The sequence below is a fragment of the Temnothorax curvispinosus genome, unplaced genomic scaffold, assembly GCF_003070985.1.
Source record: "Temnothorax curvispinosus isolate PA1 unplaced genomic scaffold, ASM307098v1 QBEX01005133.1, whole genome shotgun sequence".
Taxonomy (NCBI): domain Eukaryota; kingdom Metazoa; phylum Arthropoda; class Insecta; order Hymenoptera; family Formicidae; genus Temnothorax; species Temnothorax curvispinosus.
Window position 1 is genome coordinate 1,398,857 of NW_020214913.1, and position 21,073 is coordinate 1,419,929.

Sequence of the window (21,073 nt, forward strand, 5' to 3'; positions counted from 1 at the left end):
TCTCTCTCTCTCTCTCTCTCTCTCTCTCTCTCTCTCTCTCTCTCCCCTCTCTCTCTCCCTCGGCTGTACACGCGCGTGGAGAAAACGGTTTTCGATTTGAGAGATGCGTCAGCTGATTGCGTTAAACGTCCGCTCCTAGGAATGTTTAGAAAACGAGTCGTAAATAGCTAATGGGTCAATAAAGCCGCGCGAGACGCAATTGGGTTTACGAGATGTTACTGGGAAGGTTCACGGACGCATGCAGCATGCGAGAGCTCGCGAGAAAGTGCACGGCACGTAAATGCGTGTAGGCAGAGGCGCGTTAAAATCGGCGACGTCATTGTGATAGCTATTCCCCATTAGAAAAGTACCTGTAATCGCAATTCGCCACGACTTCTTGAACTTCTTAAATTATATACTTTGAATTTAAGAGTCATCGGAGTCTGATACGCTCCTAACGCGATTGCTATGATATTAAATTGTCTAACGTATTCAAAGGCTCTTCAAAAAATCCTTCCAACGTCTATAAGCGTGTAAATACGACTTGTGACGAGTACAATCGTGTTTTGATAGCACATAATAGCATGTACTATCATGCAGACCGAGCGCATATTATCGGTGATAATACTGGTGAGTCATAACTAATTCGAGCCTCGTAGCTCGAGCATATACAAGTTTGCGGTTCTGCATTCAAAGGATTATAACAAACACACAAGATGTGTATTTGTTAATCTCATTCTACATATGTATATGCGCATCATCAAATATCTTTTATTACTTTTAAATTACCCTATTCGAGTGTATCATTATCTAGCAGCAAGGACTTTAATACGAGATTCGTTGTGACTTGTCTCTCAATATCCGTCCGACTCGGAGAGAAACGCTTGTTCGAGTGGAAGTTCGAATAGTCGCTTATCACAAAAGGACGTGATGACAGACCTGTGATTCTATCTGACCCGATTGACCAATTAAAAAGTACGATCGGCCGCCGCGCCGTGGCAAACGACGAGCGATTAATCCCGACGACGGAATACGGAGCGAAATTCGTCGGTAAAAATCACGGCGAGAGACGAGTGGCGGAACAACTCGAATTCGCGCTCCAAGTCGGCTCACGTAATAAATCAACCCGCTCGTAAATTCCGTAACGAGTCCTCGTCGTGCGTAATCGTGGAATTATATCGTCATTACGGAATGTCGATTGCGCAAGAACAATTAAGCCGGTTAGAGCGCGAGGTCAACGATAATACGCGAAAGTACGGGATGTGTCCGACGTACTTTTGTCTCTTTGCCGAATTGCAAGAATTATCTCGTTCCGCGATTACGCACTCTTTGTTCGTCGTTCGATCGGCAAAAATCGCGGAATTCACATGCGTAAATTATCGTGTTGCGCCTTGACACATGCTGAGCAATGCAACGCGTGTCGATCGTCAAAACATGAATGCACCAGTTTGCGCGATCTCGGAAGAACGCGAAGGCTGAACTGCGCCACGGATTTGGCAACAAATTGAAGAAATCGACGGTATTGTTCGGAAGCCACGTGAATTTTTTTGCCGCTTCGCGAATATCGTACAGAACGGTTTCTCTTTTCGCGCGACGGTTTCCATTGTAACCTTGATACGTTAGAGCGCGACTGCAGTTGCAGTCGCCGCATCAACGTGCTTTTTTTGCACGGTGATATGGCTTGATTGTTCATGTGCCAGTAACGATGAGTATTATTTAAAGCGACTTCCTGCGAGACCCACTTTGCGTGAAAGGAAGAATCATTACTTGCGGTTCTTTCGACGCTACTACCGACACGTGACTCTAAACCCCACATTGACCCAGACTGCGTGAGCTGACTGCCTCTACCATCGCGTACCCCGTGCCCGGGATCATTCACGGGCGAAGACGTACGTGTTAACTGTGTTCGTGTGTATTACGCGAGAGTTTTCTCATAAGCGAGAAATTTTTCTTTGAAGAAGCCCCCACGAATCACGGGATAATTCAGAAATGCGAGAGAAACCCGTAGAAAAAATAAGTAGAAGAGAAAGAATATCAATAAAGTCAAAAATTATTGTATCTATTATTAATATTCTGTAAATAATTTGTTGATTGTAAAATGTTGATCATATATCTTGAAAGGTAAATCGATCTCTTGGGAGGAATTTCGCGAAGTAAAAACATTTTCTAAAGAGGATTCTCGTTAGAGAGCCCTGAAAGGATTCGTGAATGACCCAATATCCCTTTTCTCCTGCTGTTCATTTACCACGCACTTCGATTGCTCCTAACGACGTGTTGCAGCAAGATTATTGCACTTTGCGAAGATATCGTCGCATGTACACGTGTTCCGCGGTCGTGATGTAAGAGGTGACCGCTGTCAACGTACGTTCGCTCATAAAAGCTGTCTGAAAATTACATGTTACTTTCTTTCGCGCAAAAGATGACCTAAAGAGATATTCCGAAGAGAATCAATGAAGAATAAGAAAGACAGATTGTAGCCAAGCAGAGAAGAACTCACATAAATATCATTATTATCATAACGCATCGTAAGAGTAAACGAACCTTTTTACGTAGATGTCGCAAAATAGTGAAATCCTTATAAAATTCTCCGAAGTCTTTCTGTGAATTAAGAGACTGGGAATCTCTTCGGAAGGTCTCAGGCGAGTTATTTAGGTCACAATTGCGATTTTATTGCAACCTTGTTCCCAGCTAATTACAGAGTTGTAGGGTTCGCCGGTCGACGGTCGGATAATTGCGATATCGTAGACTCGCGCAACAATCAATGTAGGGGACCGCCGATCGATGTTACCGAAGATATACCGTTACCTGCCGTTACCTGTCACTTTCGGGTGTTCATTGATGAGCGTGGTGGGCAGGGAAATTGGAACCGTGTCGCCGGAAGTGGGGCTTTCAATAATGGCGAGTGTATAACGAGTAACGCGTTAGAACCCTCTCTGCGGATGCCGCAAACAGGAAACCCCTCGTTCATCAATTCGGCGCTGTAATTATTATGAGGCCAATTAATAGCGCGATATGGAATACGAATACTTAACCGTACCGACAAGTCGGACCGGGATTGCGCTCGTTGATCAACGCGGAGATCATTGATATTGGAGGCCGCGCTATGCAATCGTAACTGTGAAGTGGCCCTAACGTTGTTTTTTGTGGTATTTAAATAGGGAACGCCTGGGGAACTCCGCTTGTCGATCCGTGAAATGTTTCGCACGATTCGTGCGAGCGCCGTTTGTACATCCCTCGCGTTGTTTCGAATTGATTAGAAAAGAGCGCTAAATGATCGGCGGTATCGAGGTCAAAGAACTATTAGAATGAATAGGCGCGGCTATCTCAACTCTATTACCTCATATGAGAATTTAAGTTTAACTTGAGATTAGTTTAATGATTTTTATATCAGAAATATTTATAATTTTAAGATAATAAAATGATATAAGTTGGTTAGAGAAAGTTACTTTAAATAACATTTATTTAATAAATTATATATGAGTTAACAAAAAGATCATATTGCATGCATAAATTAAATTAATTTAGATTTTTAGAAATTCTTTTCTTCTCTCTTTGTTGGAAAGATTGAAATGTAGGTAATATAAGTAAAAATTACGACACACTTAACTTCTATAAAATATTTTATGAACACTTGTGTGTGTATTTTTGTTAAAATTGACACGTACAAATTTTTGATATATGTGCACGTGATGATGTAAGATTATTCAAGATGCGGTTCTATTCTGTAAGATGAAGAAAGAAAAATGACACTGTAATCTTTTCACAAAAAAAGATTCTATTAATCAGTCTTTAATTCGCATTCCAAACATTATTTCCACAATTTTTCGCAAACTGGCTTCTTTATAAACTGAAATTCTTGACTTCATTTACATTTGATTCTTCATTATTTCATTTATACACGCTTTGCATGCTTGACTTGTCTTATTCGATACGGTTCCATTCTTAATACATATTAATGACTCTCTTGCTTGGTTCAAGTGGCACATCCAGGCGATTCTTTCGGAAGTGATATAAGTATATATGTATAACTATATGTATATAATAGCTATTTTATTCGCGTGTATAAATCAAAGTCTGCGCCATGCGGCCGGCGCGTAAATAAATCACCTTAAACTATAGCTACGCGAACAATCAGGTTCGCGTACTTTTCACTGAACACTTTCGACGATTTTCCTCCATGACAGCCAATGCTCTATACGTTCAATATCGCACTTCCACACGACCCGTTAGGAATTTCTCACGCTTGCCGGTTAATAATTAGCGCGAAATTGCGATTTCATGCGAACGCGTCGGGTCGATTTCCTCTTCCATTCCCTCGTAATAGCACGGATCGATGGTTCGATATTTCTTAATGCTTATCCCATCGAAATCGGTGCCGTGGCGAGCCATCGAGAACGCTCGATCGAACATGCGAGCGATCTCATGACGTGCCTGCTCTCCAATTCGTAAACCGACGATGGTCGATATAAGCAAATGGTCCTCTTCATCTCGTAAAAGTCGCTCGTTTACGCGAAATAAACGTAACGCTTTACGACACACGTGCGAGGAGCAGTGTTTTCCCACTCGCGACATCAGCTACGTGAGATCGGAGATTCGAGGCCCCCATTTAGGGACCTCGAGGTGGATTGAACGCGGAGACACCGTACAAACGTTCCCCGGGGATGCTTAAAACTTGAACTTTGGCCGGTGTCACGGAAGAAGGCTGCTCCTCACTGGCCTCTTGTTGTAATCGTCGTCGATGTCATGGAGATCGGGCGGGTCCGCGAAACCGCTGTCCTCGTAACGGGTACAACGTGAACCGGGCGATCTCGGCGGATGGACCGGATGAATGCTGTAACGGGAAGGTACAAGAATAATGCAAATAGTTAAGTCCATGTGATTGTATAGAAGGACACAAAAAAATAACATAAACATAAAAACATAATATATGATCATCGTACAGGCGTAAATTTCCGTCAATAATTTTATTTGTAACGATAATATCTGCAGAATTTTGTTTTAAGAGATTTCCAACTATCATAGATTTTCTACAATCAATCATGCAATAATTCTACAAATGCTTCTTGGAAACGTAAGATGGAGTAATGTGATAATATTCAATTACTGACGCATCAGTAGATTTTAGAGAAAATTTAAATTATGGATAATACGATGGCCCACTTGCTCCTCGTGACTATTACCTGGTGCATCTCGAGGGACTCGTCTCCAAAGGCTCATCGTATCTACGGGAGAGCATCGTAAAATCTCGATGAGCCGCGACCATTTTTTGTAGCCGCGCGATGATTTCGTAATCGGGGGTGCACATAGATTCCTGCAATAACTTCGCCACGGAGACACGGAAGCTTGAGAGCTGAAACAGGAAATGAGCGATTTGCGAATTGAATCATGCTCGTAGCTCACTCGGAACAGTCGCGCGACTCGCTCGAGCATTAACTTTTCTATCGTAAATTTAAACAATTGTTTCTAACAATAAGTAGGCAAGATATAGGCACCTTTATTTTTATAGAACACTTTTTGTTGTATAAAAATAACACTTGTTAGTGCGAAATATTATTTTACGTTATGTATAAAATCCAATTATTTTTGCAGATTTAATAATATTAAAGTAAGTCGCATTAAAGTTGCAATTTCGTATTCGAGTGCTGATAAATTGTTTTCATTTACATAACAGTTTTTCTCTTTCTATTTCTCTATCTCTGTTTATATTTTCCTGAAGTTCTAAATGCTATTTTATAACAGATTGACAGATGTGCAGCGAGGGTATTAAGACTCAAGCGCCATTACGTATAATTTATTATAATTAATGTTCGCTTGTTTGAACTAAATCAAAGTTCCGCGACGCTTCGGAAAGCAAAGTTACGTTAGCGTCGGGATAAAGTCTCGCGGAATCGCGTGCAAGATTTACAGTCCTTTCACGGAGTATACTGCAACGCGGGTTTAAGTCGAAGGAACTATCCGCTTTACAGCCTGGCGACGGACGCGAACGTGTCTCGAATTACTATGACGCGGAGTCAACTCCAAATCGTTCTGAACGAGCATTACGCGCCCGACAAGAGAGAGAGAGATCACAATTACGCGAATGGCCGCCGCCGAGGCACTGTGGGATTGCCACAATGAATTAACGAGTCCCTTTCGGCCTCTACCTCCGCGGAGTATTAGGAATAAGCTCTGCAAGGACGCTTGCCACTTTAATAAGAGATCAAAGGGTTTTGAATTCGCGACAGAGAATCTGTGGATTACGGCGAGACTTTTGGAGGGTATAACGTGGATTTATATCATATAATTAGCTTTCTTTAGCGTTTTTCTCTCTTTTTTTTAACGGAGAATTGAAACAACTACCCTTTTCTCTATCACTCTCGGGAAATATGTATAATTTAGAGAAGATTTACGTAGATTTTAGAAAATGGGGATTCGAGAAATACATATGTAATGCATTGAAACAGTTTGTCTGCAATGCAACGAGGCTCCGTGGCCGTTTCGACAGCGACTTCTTTTGCGTAATTTAATCGCTCGCAAATCCGCGTTCGTGCACACGAACGATCATAAATCAGAATTACGTGAGTACCAATACGCGTGCCGAATACACAATCCGGCATTGAGACACGGGTCTTGCCTCTTGCGTTTTTTTTCGGCGGACAAAGGAAACGTCGCGCTACGCGATTCCTTGATATTAATGGTACAATTTATTTATTCAGCATCCGTTTCGACTAACAAGTTTATTTTATTTTATATATTTATTTATATATTTATTTAATATTTTATATATTTTTTATTCCATTAATGTGTGTGTGCAACATGAACGCGAATAGATAGATATAGTCGTAAACACGAGAGATGAAATAGCGCGTGCGATATCTGACACGTACAAAAAGTAATAATGCATATCTTACTTGGGATTCCCTCCTCGTGACCTCGGAGAGATTTTGCTTGACCTGAGCCAGCTCGTCGCGGAGGAGCTGCAGGGAATGGTCGTTTATCGATCTCTCCTGATCGGCCGTCTCCACGGTCGTCCTTATCTGCTCCTTCGCCATCGTTAACTTTCTGTTGTAACGCGTCCTCAACATCTCGCTCTCGACGAGACGCTTCTGAAGCTCCTCTATCTTCCGGCTGCGTTCCAGCGCGGCTATCTGCTCGCGGAAAATGTCGTAAAAGTGGGTTATAAATGTTTGATAGTTGTAGATTATAAAGGCTTTCTCGCGCGGTTTATGAAGAGAATTTGTTCGGGAATTTTGTTTTCCCGGTGTAACGCCGCGTCGTGACGTTCACGAGCGTAAAATCAATTTAACGAAGTTTTCTATAAAAGGGTCGTTCTCCGGCTGCGTTTCGATAATCACTGCCAGTACTGAAAACTATAGTTTACGTAACACTATAGATTTTCATTACTGGCAGTGAATATCGGAACGCAGCCTACGTTAGTCGCAAGCACAGCCAATCGCATATGAAAGCAAGCAGTACCTATCACTTCAGGTCCATATAGCAATTGCAAGAGTTGATCTATTCCAGAATTTGCGTCTCTGCCATCATCTTCATGAACGTTCGCGTCCAGAGATTTATCTTTATTCCATTTTAAACTACTCATTATTAAAATAAAATGTTCTAACCTAACTTAGCAATATCTTTGCGCGTTACTATAAGTCTGTTTTCTATTGTTGAACTGTGGAGTAAAAAAGATGAACTCTGAATTAGTGCAGCCAGTTCAGCAAACACGAAACGAACGAGGAAGCTAAATAAACAACGGAGCTCGACTCAGCTCGATGCTCATATTGCCTGTCACAAATCACAGACGCACGCAGGACTACGTTCCAAAATTCACTCTAGTTAACTAGAATGCTATAGTGTATGTGACATAAACTATAGATTTTAGTTACCCAGAGTGAAAAGAACGCAGCACAGAGACGCTGGATTTGGTCAAACCTTGTGATTGCTATTTGCGACTACGTTATACGACTGGAAGTAGTACTGCTTGCGAAGAATGCAATACTACTTACTTGTACTACTAGCAGTTCTACTTGCTTTTAGAACATATATTGATAATGACATTTTTACAACAAATCTCTTCTTTGATTGGCTGTGACTTACGACTGCAGTGTAAAAGCACAAATTGCAAGCCTCTTGCGACTTGCGACAATATGGATTGCTTGCGACTAATGTAGAACATTTAAGCTCGGAATAGTTAAATTATTTAAAAAATTATATACTCGTTTGTTTACTGAAAGCATCTCATGGAATAACAAATAGCCAACATCGCAATTGTCGTTAACTATAGCTGCAACGAAATCATCGTACGTATACTGCACAAACTGCCACGTTTCATGCATATTCCTCGAAGCATTCGGATTTACCCGATTGTGAGAAAGTAAATACGGATTCTTGAAATTACATACTTTGTAATCCGCGGCTTCCGTCAATTGTGCGCTCAGTTCCCGATTCCGCGACTTTTCGTCCGACAATTGGACTTGAAGTCGCTCGACCTGTTTCGCCAGCTTCTTCGCGCTGAAAGAAAGGAAGGAAAGATCATATATCTTTTCTAATTTTTTCTAATTCTGGCCTCAGCGGGCATTAACGGAAGCGGTGGCTAATAACTGCCTAGCGTACAGCAACGAATATAGAGAGATACATTCGACGCATTTGAAATAAACCGCGGACCACTGTCAGAAATTACAAACCGGTATGAAAAAATCATACCGCATCTCGCATGTATAAAGCTCCGCACTCTCGGTCAACTAAATTTTCCAATAAACCGCCGTGACTCTATATATCTCTCATCGAACAGCTACTCGATAAGCATTGTTTCCCCGTTAACGTTACGTGCTCAACAGATAGTAAAGGTTAGAGTCGATTGTAACAAAAATTAATTATCACAACAGAGATGATAGCCTCTTAATTGTTGTTCAAGATAGATAGTCTTTGTAAACATTATTTATGGGTACTAAATTCCCCGTAATAATTGTCCATTTCCGCGCGATATATGAGACAAAGAAAGAAAGATAAAGCGCAATTACATTCTGTGTAAATAATAGTTTTTATAAATTATTCGATGTATATTACCAAAAGAGCAAGTTGAAAGTTTATTCATAATTTTGTTGCAATTGGCCCCATCAGGCTACTTTAAAACAAACCGTATGTTCGCCTCGTCGCGCTCGCTCTGCAACAGCGACTTCATCCGCACACTGTCCTCCTGTAGAGATAGCTTCCTACGTAGAAGGTCCAGATGCAGGTCTCTGCGCTGCAATTGCTCCCGCAGGGTTCGGACGCGACGTTGCAACTGATAAACCACGGAAGTCTGCGAAACAAAAGAAAACCACATTTGTCGAGTCCTTCTTGGCGAAGATGGTTCCCAAGTGTGACATAAATGTGCAAATACGCATTATTGCCGAACGCAAAAATATCAAACTTTACTAATTTCTCGTGCAATTATTGATTTGAGTTTGGTTGGTGGCATGAGTCTTGAAGGATGACGAGTGAAATAAAATAATGGTGACTTCTTTGTGCGTATTTGCGACACTTTTCTATTGTCATTACGTGTCATTAAATACGTAATGTGTAAGAAAAAAATGAAATTTATTTTTTACAAAAAATGAGGGAACGTCCTATTAAAGGAAAAGTCTGTTTTTGCTGACATGTTATCGGAGATTATTTAATTAAAAGTTAGTACGCCGCGGACGAGTTTTATGTTGGAAAGAGCGACCGCAATATCGACGCGCCACGAACAGCATCGTAGATGCTATATTAAATGGAACTTCATTACGCGGTATTTCCGATAAACTGTCAATTTAAAGCGCAACAATTACGTCGCAAGCTCGGCCAACGTCCTCTCTCTCAGCCGCAAAGTATATCGGAAAACCTACGGGGCGGAATGGAGGAATGAAAAGCGCCTCGTTCTCTACGTTAAGGATACTTCACGACGGAGGAACGAAATGAATGTCTACGAAGAGGATGCTTGAGAATTCTGTGAAGTTTCTCTCTAAGGCGCTTTGCTCGCGCCGGCGGCGGGGGCTTACTTCTTTGAGACAGAGAAGCTCGTGGAACGATCGCTCGCGCCGAATCCTCGGTAGGGTCGTGTAGCTGGAGCACAAATACTGCGACGTGCGGTAAAGCACACACGATTTGCACGACAAAGAAACACAGAACAAAGGAGAAGACGTTAGCAACGTGACAGCGGAATCGAAAGTACATAACATCGATTGTGCCCTTCACCTTGTCGACCAGCTTGTCGGTCTCCAATCTGGCCAGCTGCTCAGCCCGCACCAACAGCGACTCGGTTTGTAGATCGAGCCCGATCTCTTGAGAGATTTCGTCCATTTGCATCGCCTTGCCCAATCGGTCCAGGAAGGTCATGAACTGATAAAGATTTAATAACGTCAGCTTTAAAATCGGTGCTAAACATGGGCAACAAATAAACGATACACGTCGTCATTAGATTAGAGTAAACTGAAATAAATATCTTTTAGAAATTAGAAATTTGTAACGCTAGGGTCTTCGAAACTTAAATTAGATATTTGAAATACTGTTTCAATTTTTCAAGAATTGTTTCCTTAAAATAGAAATTCAATATTTCATTTAATTTGAAGAAATGTGAGACAGTTAATTGTATAACGTCTTTAACTCCTCGTTCTCGGTGCTACGTGTCAAGGTTGCTTTAACATTTCCAAGAGATAGAAACGTTTGAAATTACCGTCTGCTTGTCTCTGCGTAAAGACTCTCTGGAGAGATCGCTGCTCGTAAGTTCGGATTCGAGCTTGTGTATTTTAGCTTCCAGAGCGGCGCGTTCCTCCTCTAGACTGCGTACCTTCATCATCGTGGATTCGACCAATTCGCTCTGCCGATTCGTTGACTCTGTCGCTGTGTTCACCTTTTCCCGAAGACTTTGTATTTTCTGGAAAGAGACAGGAACGCGTTCGTAGTCATTATAAATTTCACGATATCGTGTAGATTAAAGTACATCAAAACTGAAAATTCCAATGTAAATCCGATATACAAATAGAAAATTTATATCTTCCGTGAAGTAAAGAAAGTTATTTAAATAACTTATTTATTTTAAAAAATTCGAGTTTTTGCGAGCAAAAATACTAAATTGGCACGCCTGTGGTTTTTACCAGCGATTGGTCCTTGTTGTCTGCCAGAATTTCTCGAATGCGATCCTTGATCGCGTTCTCGTGGGACTCGACAAATCGGCTTGGTGTACTGACGAGGATCGCAACCGACTCCAGGAGGTGGCGGAATTCATTTTGTACGCGTTGCGTCTTCTCCTCGCGGGCTTTTAGATCCTCTGCAAGAGCGATACCGGTTACCAGAAGGCATGAGATCGAATCGATCAGGTCACGGTGATTTACTTACCTCGTAATTGGCAGATCAGCGCCTCCTGATTCGATATGTTCCCTGTCGCGCTGGTTAAGCTCCTATTCGCGTTGACGAGCTTGTCTCTCAAGTCGTTCATGTCCTTCTCGGCGACCCTATATTGCATCTCCAGACATTCCTTCTCCTGAGATAATGGTAAGCAATTAATGATTAAATACAGTATTTGATAATTTCATGGTTTTTGACTGCTCGAAATAATTAAAATAATTAAGATAATAGCCGCATCCGCGATTTCTGGCAGTGGCGATTTATGTAATTAAATTTACGAACAAAACGTCCCTTCAAATTTACTCGTGAACAAAATTTCAATCATCGTACCTGACGCAAACGATCGATGTCGACTAGCTGAACGGACACTTGTCTCTGTAACTGCTCTTTTTCCGTAGAGAGGCGATCAAGAGCATCCCTGCAGGTTCTGAAATCCACCTCGACGCCCGTCAATTGCGTCTCGACGTTTGTGCTCTTCGTTCGCAAACGGTTCACTTCTTGCACGAGTTCTTCGGCTTTGTGAATCACCATCTCCGAACTGTGATGCGCCGTCTCGCAATACTCGACGTTCAATGCATGTGCCAACCTTCGCACAAAATCCTATCGAAAAATATAAGATATTGAAAAAGCGGTTTGAATACGGAGGGAATAGAAAAATTTGATATGATTTCTCTGCACGAGAAATAAATGGAAGTGTCGACAGCGTGTCGAGAAGCGCGATCGGGCGTATGTTGAAACATACAGCACCTGCAAATTCAGACGTGCCCGTTCCTTCAATTGAATCTCCTCGGATATATTGTGCTCCAATTGTCGAATTTTCTTGTCGTATTCCCTGACCTTTTCCTCGTGATACTTTACGTCACGCTGCAGGCCCTGTATCGTGATCTCATTCCTGCCCTGGGACGCGTAGAGATTTCTCTCCCTCTCTTCCAGCTCCTGTGAAATCGTTATTGGATTCTACAAGATGTATATTGTTCGCCGTCCGTCGACGTCGACTACGAATTCCGCGAGTCTCGCGTTGATCTTTTCAACGGAGAGACAGCCTTTAAGCGAGATATGGGAGAAGCGAATTATCTCGGCGCTCATTAACGGAGGGCGCCCTTTAATCGTCCGCTTGTTAGGGAAGCAAATTAACCTGAATGCGCTTCTTGAGACTGGAGACGACGGAATTCTGCCTGGCCGCTTGCTCGCGAAGCTGATCCGCCTCTACCTGTAGCTCCACGACCCTCTGGTCCCGCGATCTCACGGCGCTTTTCATTTCCTGCAGCTGAACGGAGACCAATTTGATTACTAACGCGACCGATTATCGAGGCAGAGAAACGATAATCGGTTTACCTCAGACATAAGCCGGTCCCGTTTGTACTCGAGAGCCGCCAGCTCGCTTCTCAAGGTGGTCGTTAGATCGTGAGTCATAGCGTCGTCTGGGTCCACCTGAAATCAGACGTTCGCCGGTTGTTCAAAGATACCGATAAAATGGATATTTTATATTATCATACTTCTCAGCATAACGAATCAATGGATGATTTTTATAGAAAGAAATCAAATGTCAATTTTAATTATCCGAAAATTAAAGGCATTATTTTTTTATATTAAATTATATATTTATTTTTGCATTTAAATCTACATTAATCAAATAATCTCGCAAAAATGCAAGTCACGTGTTTGCTTATTTATGATATTTATTGTCATATCATTGCTTTTATGAATCTCTCGGTATAGTTGCACTTTGTACAAATTAGAATGACAATTGTTGTAAATAATCGTTCTCTTCGTATGCCGTGCGACGTATACGGCGGGTATCCTCGTTGAATTTCGCTACAGGCGAGGCGATCCCGTCGTAAAGAAAGTCATTTTATTCGCTCGAAGCTTCCTACGCGAGGCGCAGGGCTTTAATGTCGAAGCGCTCGTTTAAGCCGGGAATAGATTAGCGGCGGCCTCCGCCGCGTTGCGGCTTCTGAAGTTCTGACCTTTCTCTCGGCAGAATGCAGGACTCGCGAGTACCGCAGATACTGACGTCTCTACCGGCGCGGGCGGCTCGTAATGGCACCCATTTGAACTTCCACGCGTGTACGACGGAAATTTTACAAGACAGGGCTCGATATGCTCCTCGGCCATTACGTACGTCTGCCAGCCTACAGAATTGCCGGATCGTAGAATGTCGGCCACAATGCGGATAAGTTAGCATGTTGGTGGCTATTTTTAGAACGATATTTCGAATCATCTATTTTAAAATACTCGCGATCGAATTAGAAAAACTTTCATGCTGATTACTTCGAGATGTGTGTATGATAATGATGGAAGAATAAATTTCTCGATTGATAGAATCTCGAGTGATAGCTTTGATTGAAAGCAATTCTAATTTGATTTTTTTGTATAAAAACCGATCTATCCACGGTGCCCTAAAAGGTTATACTTCAATCTTCTATGAAACTTCTAAGCAATCATTCTAACGTACAGCTTAGAACTAATCTTATTTATTCATATTTTTTTTCAAGCGCAATAACGAAATTTTCCAAGATGGTATATAATATTGCAGGAAGATTGCAATAAGTTGCAAGATTGCCTCTGCGGCAATCCGATTGATATTGAAAATTGAAATTGATCGTATTACGTGGCGTCAAGTGATGGTGTAAAAATACTTTCTCGCGCAATTCTCCAAGGAAATAAATTTAGATTTTTAGATGATTTCGTATCATTTTATACACGGTTGATTAACATAAATTTGCCAACTGGTGTAATAAAATCCGATTCGGCGCAGAACGGTGATTAAATCGTCATTAAGCCAAGTTGAAGAGATACGACATCGCATGTCATTCAAAATGAGACGGATGAATCAAATTACTATTATTAAGAGCCCAACGATGCGATAAAATATTTTTGTCGGCGGCGATTTCGGTGCCAATTATCGCCGCTCTAATTAAATATTTCGCGGCAGTAACCGATCATTCGCTTTTATCTCGTTTTGATGCTGATTTACGCTCGACGCATTTAATTACTTTTCAACAAATCCGACTCGTCGCGGGATCCACGCGGAATTAAATATATATTTCCATTGAATCGCTCTCGCGATGTGAAATTAAATCCAAGTACGCGACCAAACGAGGAGAATTCGTTTCGCCATTAATTACGATCATAAGCGGATTTAGGGCTTAACGTGCGAAAAAAGGCTCTTTGCTCGCTTTTTTTCCACCTGTTTCTCTCGATCTTATCTGCGAGTTTGAAAACGGGAACGCGCTGTAATGTAACTTCGTGATAACCATCTCATTCCCAAACGCAAACGAAAGTCGGAAACAGGATCATCATGGAATAAACACGGCGCGAAGTTTTGTAAATGGAAGCATTTTCATGTAGGTATACAGAATCTACTAATTACGCATTCACTCTATTATCGGTGCATCTAGTGCTCAAAGCTGATTGAATTGCGTGTACGAAGCAGCTTACGCAATCCGAATCTTACATTCTATATGCAGTGCATTAAATAAAATTAGAAAATAAATTATTTAATATATAATATATAATATATTTAATTTAACAATAATATTATTATATTATAATAAGCATTGTTATTAAAAGCACGTCTCAAATAACTTTGAAATTTGATGGGAAAATGGCTTCACCCAATCAAAGATGTAATATTTCTATATAAAGCGCAGTCTCGTCGATTGTTCTCATTGCCAAAATCGATCTCGTCGACGTAACAAGGCTTGCTCGAAAACATGATCATCTCTACCTCTTGCTCGCCGTATCCATATCGCAGGTTTCCGCAAGAATTTCCGTTACACGATCGCGCGAGAGAGCGCTTCGTATTCCCCGAAGCGTCCCGCTCTTAATCCAGACAGTACTCAACGGAGTTCGCACTCGAAGTCCTAGCTGTAGCCCCGGCGAATCGCGGATGGCGTTTCCGGTCGTTGCGAGGAGAAGAGAGAGAGCGAGAACGAGGGCGCGCGTCGAAGGTAGCTGCCACCGTCGCCAATTTCCAGGGCAATCGGATGCGCGCGGCGCAGACAGTTACGATGCCTGAAGTTTCGTCTGCCTACGACAGCGCGGATTACGTGACCCGAATCCGTTCCGTGGTCGCCGCCAGCACCATCACCACCCCGGGGACGACCGACCTCGCGACCCTCGTTGCCCCTGGCGGCCGCGGCCGCGCCGCGGCCTCGCCGTTCAGGTATTTGTATCTGCACGCGAAAATCTATGCCCGCGAAGTCCACGTCAACCTGCGAGAATGTTACCAGTGCAACCGAATACTGGCACAATGGAATACGCTGCATGCCCGAATTTACAGGTCACTGTTTCCACAATGATACTTCTCGATGATATCACGCCGTTGGCTCCACATTGTGGAACCCGGATGCCTACTTCGACCAACGCGAAGTACAAGTATGAAAAGATACGAAGATACATATGTAATACGAATAAGTGGAACGGGCGAAGTGTTCTCCTATTTTATTTTTAGACGAGTACTCGTTGATTAAAAAAAGCTTTCAGCAGTGCGCATACTTGCGTATCAGCGCGGTATGCCAAAAGGAATATCTCTCTCGTCCAAAACGCATGCATTCGCTCGGGGGATGAATTAACGTCTGTCGCGCGTTCGGACGTATATGAGAGAGAGGGAGAGAGGAATATTTAATTCAATGCGCTTATATCTTCCTGGGAATCAGATTGAAATCAGGATCCGCGATCCTACATTGCGCCGCATCAATTATCTCGCGATTCAATTACGCGACACAGGTCGACGACCGGGACCGATTGCGCGACTGCGCGAATGGGATCGTTATCATTATCTTCGCATGACCCGAAAATAGTTTCGACGCGCGGACTAGAGAGACCGGGACGGTTTTGGCGGAGGCGGCATGTTCCCTCGTCCCGCGGAATACCGTGAATTTCCACGATATGGTTAAGTCCAGCGATATTGAATACCCATTATCCCGCCACCCATAAATATCCCGTCGCGCGTCGGTCCCGGGATTCACGCGGGAAACAACCGCGCGCGGCGACCGCGACCTATTTACCGTCGGTATTTACCTCGTAGCGCGTGCGGGATTACAGCAAATCCACCGCACGCGCGTGATACACCGTGCACGTACTCGTGTAAAAAAATAAAAATTGTGAATTTGCCACCAGAGAAAATAGTTTTTCCGCGACGTCGTTTTGCGGGTAACGCGCGAACTCGTGACTTCGCCCACGCGACCGTAATAACAACGCAGTAAAATCGCAATGAGGGAGTACGTGAGCGCGTTGAAAAATACAGCAACGTTAAAATAGTGTTTAAATCTCATATATTAAAAATTGACATCTCGCATGTATCTGTTTACATATTATACTGTAGCCTTTGCTAGTCCAAAAGCGAAAGAATCGGTGAAAATAAAATAATGTACGTATATGCTAGTATATGCGATATATTTTTTATCTTTAAATTTATTTAAACTTATCGCTAAATTTATGAAAGTGCTGAGTAAAATGATATCATATTAATGAAGGTGATAATATTTTATTTCAAGTATACGAACGAGATAGCAACGTAATATGTTTGCGAATTTAAATAAGAATTTTTTTACGGTTAAAATACGATGTTGCATTTTTAGAAAATTTTAGTCGGGTTTCATCTGTTTTTGGCGCACATCGACGTGTTCGATCACTGCGATATCGCGATATCGACGATACATTAATGTATACGTATAGGGCGGCTATCGAATTTTGCTACACGCCGTGTACACGCAAGCAAAATTTGCACCATAAACGCAGCGCGTGATTACGCTTACCAGTTTTTTGCATTTCGACGATGAACGTTCATCCGCGTCGGGTTTTCTTTTTTACGAGAATAAGTGAACTCCCCCCTTTCGCTGGAGTTTCATATGGAAACTCCGGGCTACATAAACAGGTAAAACTTCCCGGATAATAATAGGATTACAACGAAAACGTGGAACTATGAATTTTAAAATTGCATTACGCAAAAAAATTTAATTATATTATTTAATTATGCATTTTCGCATTTTTCTCGTCTGCTACTCCGTGTTTTAAACATTATGGCACATACACTGCGTCAGACATTTGAGAGAGGCAACAAGAGGAGAGAATCTAGATTTATTACGGAAACTGATGCTCGTAAACCCGAATCTACATGTAGCCAGAATTTCATTCTAATTGAAGCTACAATATCAGTACGTTAATATAGTAGCGAATATTATGGCCATTATATGTAGAATGTAGAATGTTACATTGATTCATTCTTTCATCATAACTGTACAAGAGAAATCCATCGAAATAACCAGTTACCAATAAACGATCAATAAATACGTATCTACCTCCGACCGTACAGAATAAATGTAATTTTTATATATCACTACATTTACAGGCGATTTAAAAAGAGGTACATATTGCATTTGTTGTGTACACGATTGGGAGAGGGAAAAGATCGGGATATTAATAATTCCTTCAAAAAAGACCGACAGTAATCCGTATATATATATATATATAATTATTAAAAATATTTAGCAAATTATTTTATTATTAACAACTCGCCGAATTATCATATATACGCGCACGCCCAAGTCTCACATTTCTGTGTAAATGAATTATAACGAAATGAAGTAACGTTATTAAAAATGTGTAATATACGGAGAGAGTTTGGATTTTTTTTTTAATTAAGAGAGAGCGGAGATAAACGGAATGAGATGCGCATTTAATTTTTCATTGGCGCCATTATAAAAAAAATACTAGAACAAGCTAGCATAAATTTCCAAAATCTACGAAACCATTCGAAGATATCCTCGAAAGGGAGAAGCGTTTGATCGGCCTATAATAGAGAGAAACTCGAGCCGAATTATGTCGGGTCATCGATAAAACTGGATTTGGCGAGTCCTGTGCGACCCTCCCTCCAATCGAGCGTCGGAATAAGACAAGTCGGGCCCTTCTTTCAGCCCGATGACTTGAGATCGGCTACGAGAAAGCACGCGACAGCGCGAGCGGTCGTCTGGGGTAGCAGCGACAGGTGAAATCGATTCTCCCGTGCAACGCTATGGCAACGCGACCCTTGTTCACGCGCGAGTCGATATATATACTCGCTCGCGATTCGCGCGAGTCGAAAGGGAGCGAAAGGGAGCGATAATGACTGAACGTGACGGAATCCCCGCGTGCAATTCGACGCGCAAGCTGTCTAATTAAACGGCGGCGCGAGACTCAGGGCGAGATACGTTCCCGATCGAACGGGGGGTCTCGATTCTCTTCCGATTAGAGATATTAGAGATGCGTTAATTTCGTGTCTCTTGTTACGACAATGAGTTCGTGCTACGAATTAAATAAATGATTAAAAAGATATTGGACGTCACTGCGTTCCTTTATTTTTAATTTTATAATATAGTTTAATGAACTCAGTAATCGTACAGTCCTTTGTGAGACGCTTCGCTTTACTTTCTGCAATCAAGTGACAGACACTTGAGTAATTCTAAAAGCGGAGTGTGTTAAAAAGGAAGAAGGAAACGCATTTGGCCAGCAAAATTTGCATAATCTAAATCCCGCACTTTTTATTCCGCGTTAGACGACGGAAAACTTTCATTTCCTACATTTTTCGAGAATGCAGAAACGTCGCGATGTAAAAACCCTTAAGATAAGTGAGAAAGCTCTTCGTCGCGAGACACCACGCGTTTGTATTTCTCAATTCTTATCTCCTCAAATCTGCTACGTAAATTCTCTTTGAATGGCTTTGCCTAGAGTTCTTTAAATAAAAGTTTTAGATGCCGTTTTTAGACTAAATATATAACTTCAAGAGATTTTAGATTAATAATACCTATGTGGTTTATTAATAACAAATTAATTTGATTCGGTATTTCATATGTATATGAATACTACTGTTACTGTAATAAGTAAATTTGTAAAATAAATAACAGTAAATTATAAAAATTTCTTCGTGGTTAGCCTCAAACATATATAACGGATCAATCAAAAATTTGTCCAATTGTCTTAACTCTAGCTTCGCCGAAAGCTGGCCGGGTGGATCGAGCAAAGTGGCGAATCGGTCGGCGATCAGATAACCATAATCAGTTCGCATGGCGATCAATATCGCACATTTCCACTATCGATCTGTTGCCCTTCGACGGACGCGCCGTGTATATACGTACTGGCATGTATACAATGAGAGGCTTTGTGGAGGGCGATACGGGCATACACGTGACCGCACGTGCGATTAGCATGTGAATGCGTGTATGCATGTGCATGTGTATATACGCGATGCAGCAGCTGGGGGGACGAGAGATAAGCCATTGATGCAGTTCACGGTATATCGCATCATTCGCATCTACAAACTCATCTACGAGCTCGAGCGAGATTCTGTGTGTACCTACTCTACTGTATCTCGCAATAAGAGATATAGCAGCTTGTTATACACATATCGGAATACGTGCGCGAGTTATTATACTCATAAAGAGATATCGCGGCATCGATCTCTCATAATTCGAAGCCTTAATTATACGAGTAAGCCTTAAGTATAAGCCTTAATTATACATTATTGCTCAGATTGCTCTCATTATATACGTCTATGTACGTTGGCGCGGCGTTACACGCGATTACAGAGATTGTTATGGCGGCGCAAACAACGTGAGCATCCCTTATTCCTCCTGCTTGGTGTTTCGGAGGTTTAATTGAATCCCGAAGCGACAGTATTCGCGCGCATTATTGTCGCGAATACGTGTACTCGCGTCGGTACGTCCTGGTCTGTTAGACAAGATGAAAATCCCCGTAATTTCGCAATTCCCAACGGACATTGCCATGTTGTTCTCCACGCGCAATCTCTCTACATCACTGTCGCACGCGCGCGGAGAGCAACGTTTCCGCGCGCGTGCGACGCGACGGCGGCGGCGTGCGTGCGTGTGCTCTCGCGAGTATGCGTGCTGCGTGCAAGCGTGACATGGGTCACGGGGTGAGAGAAGGGACGGTGAGGTGCGTTGCCGTCGATTGACCTTCCGGGGCGAGGAGATGCAGAGCGTCTCGAAGATCCTCAGGTCCTCCTCCTGCGCCTCCCGCGCTTCCCGCGCCTCCTGCGTCTCGGCGTCTCCATCGGACGCCATCCTCCGCTTCCGTCCTCCTGGAACGTCGTCCCCGGCGAACGGAACGTCGTTAGATTTCGCGAGCGGGGAGAAACGGAGAGAAACGCGGCCGCGGCCTCACCACGAGAGCGGCATCCCCCGCATGTACGGTCGCGAACAGCCCGACCGGCGTGCACGGTGCAACGGCGACACCGACGACGAGGCGCCTCCGCAGTCCGCGCCAAGCCAAGCGGTGTGTCGTTGAAAGCACACCAACCCTTCGTCGCGATGGCGGCCGGCCGATCGAAATCGCCCCATCGATCCGAAGAAAACGGCCGCGTGCCACGCTCTTTGCGCGCGCTTCGCCGAGAGCCGCGGTTTCGCCCCCTCGGTAAAGAACGCGACGCGACTTCTTGTCTTGCGGAGAACGTGGGTGGACTCTTCGCGCAGATCGCGGGCCGGGGCACTTTATGTTATGGAACTTTTCGGAATGGATTCCAATCGGAACATACTTAATAGAACTATAGGAAGAACTAAACAATTCCGGAATCCACTTCCGAGAAGTTCCGTAATACGTGTCCCTGGTCTCTTTTCCGAGATTTCTTCATCGCGAAGGATATCGCATCCGTACCCTGTTTCGGAACTTTACCCCACGTGCTCTCGATCTTTCACACGAAAAGTTGAGAAAATAGCACGACGTTTATCATCTTATCCGTTTATAATTTTAA

General features: G+C 42.8%; 1 protein-coding gene across 2 annotated transcripts; it reads right to left on the bottom strand.

The window, feature by feature from the left end:
- Window positions 1-3,593: 3,593 nt before the first annotated feature.
- On the bottom strand, window positions 3,594-20,590 carry LOC112454571 (coiled-coil domain-containing protein 170). Of its 2 annotated transcripts, XM_025016046.1 has the most exons (15): window positions 20,280-20,590; window positions 12,661-12,756; window positions 12,461-12,592; window positions 12,073-12,261; window positions 11,656-11,925; window positions 11,317-11,461; window positions 11,076-11,248; window positions 10,655-10,855; window positions 10,177-10,320; window positions 9,981-10,058; window positions 9,099-9,262; window positions 8,364-8,472; window positions 6,870-7,106; window positions 5,160-5,329; window positions 3,594-4,810 (listed from the first exon to the last, which is right to left on the bottom strand). In XM_025016046.1, exons 1-15 carry the CDS (start codon window positions 20,385-20,387, stop codon window positions 4,669-4,671), a joined length of 2,358 nt encoding a protein of 785 aa, XP_024871814.1. In that variant the 5' UTR covers window positions 20,388-20,590; the 3' UTR covers window positions 3,594-4,668. The 2 variants fall into 2 exon arrangements, with proteins under 2 accessions (XP_024871814.1, XP_024871816.1); XM_025016048.1 differs by lacking the exon at window positions 9,981-10,058.
- Between the last annotated feature and the right edge of the window lie 483 nt (window positions 20,591-21,073).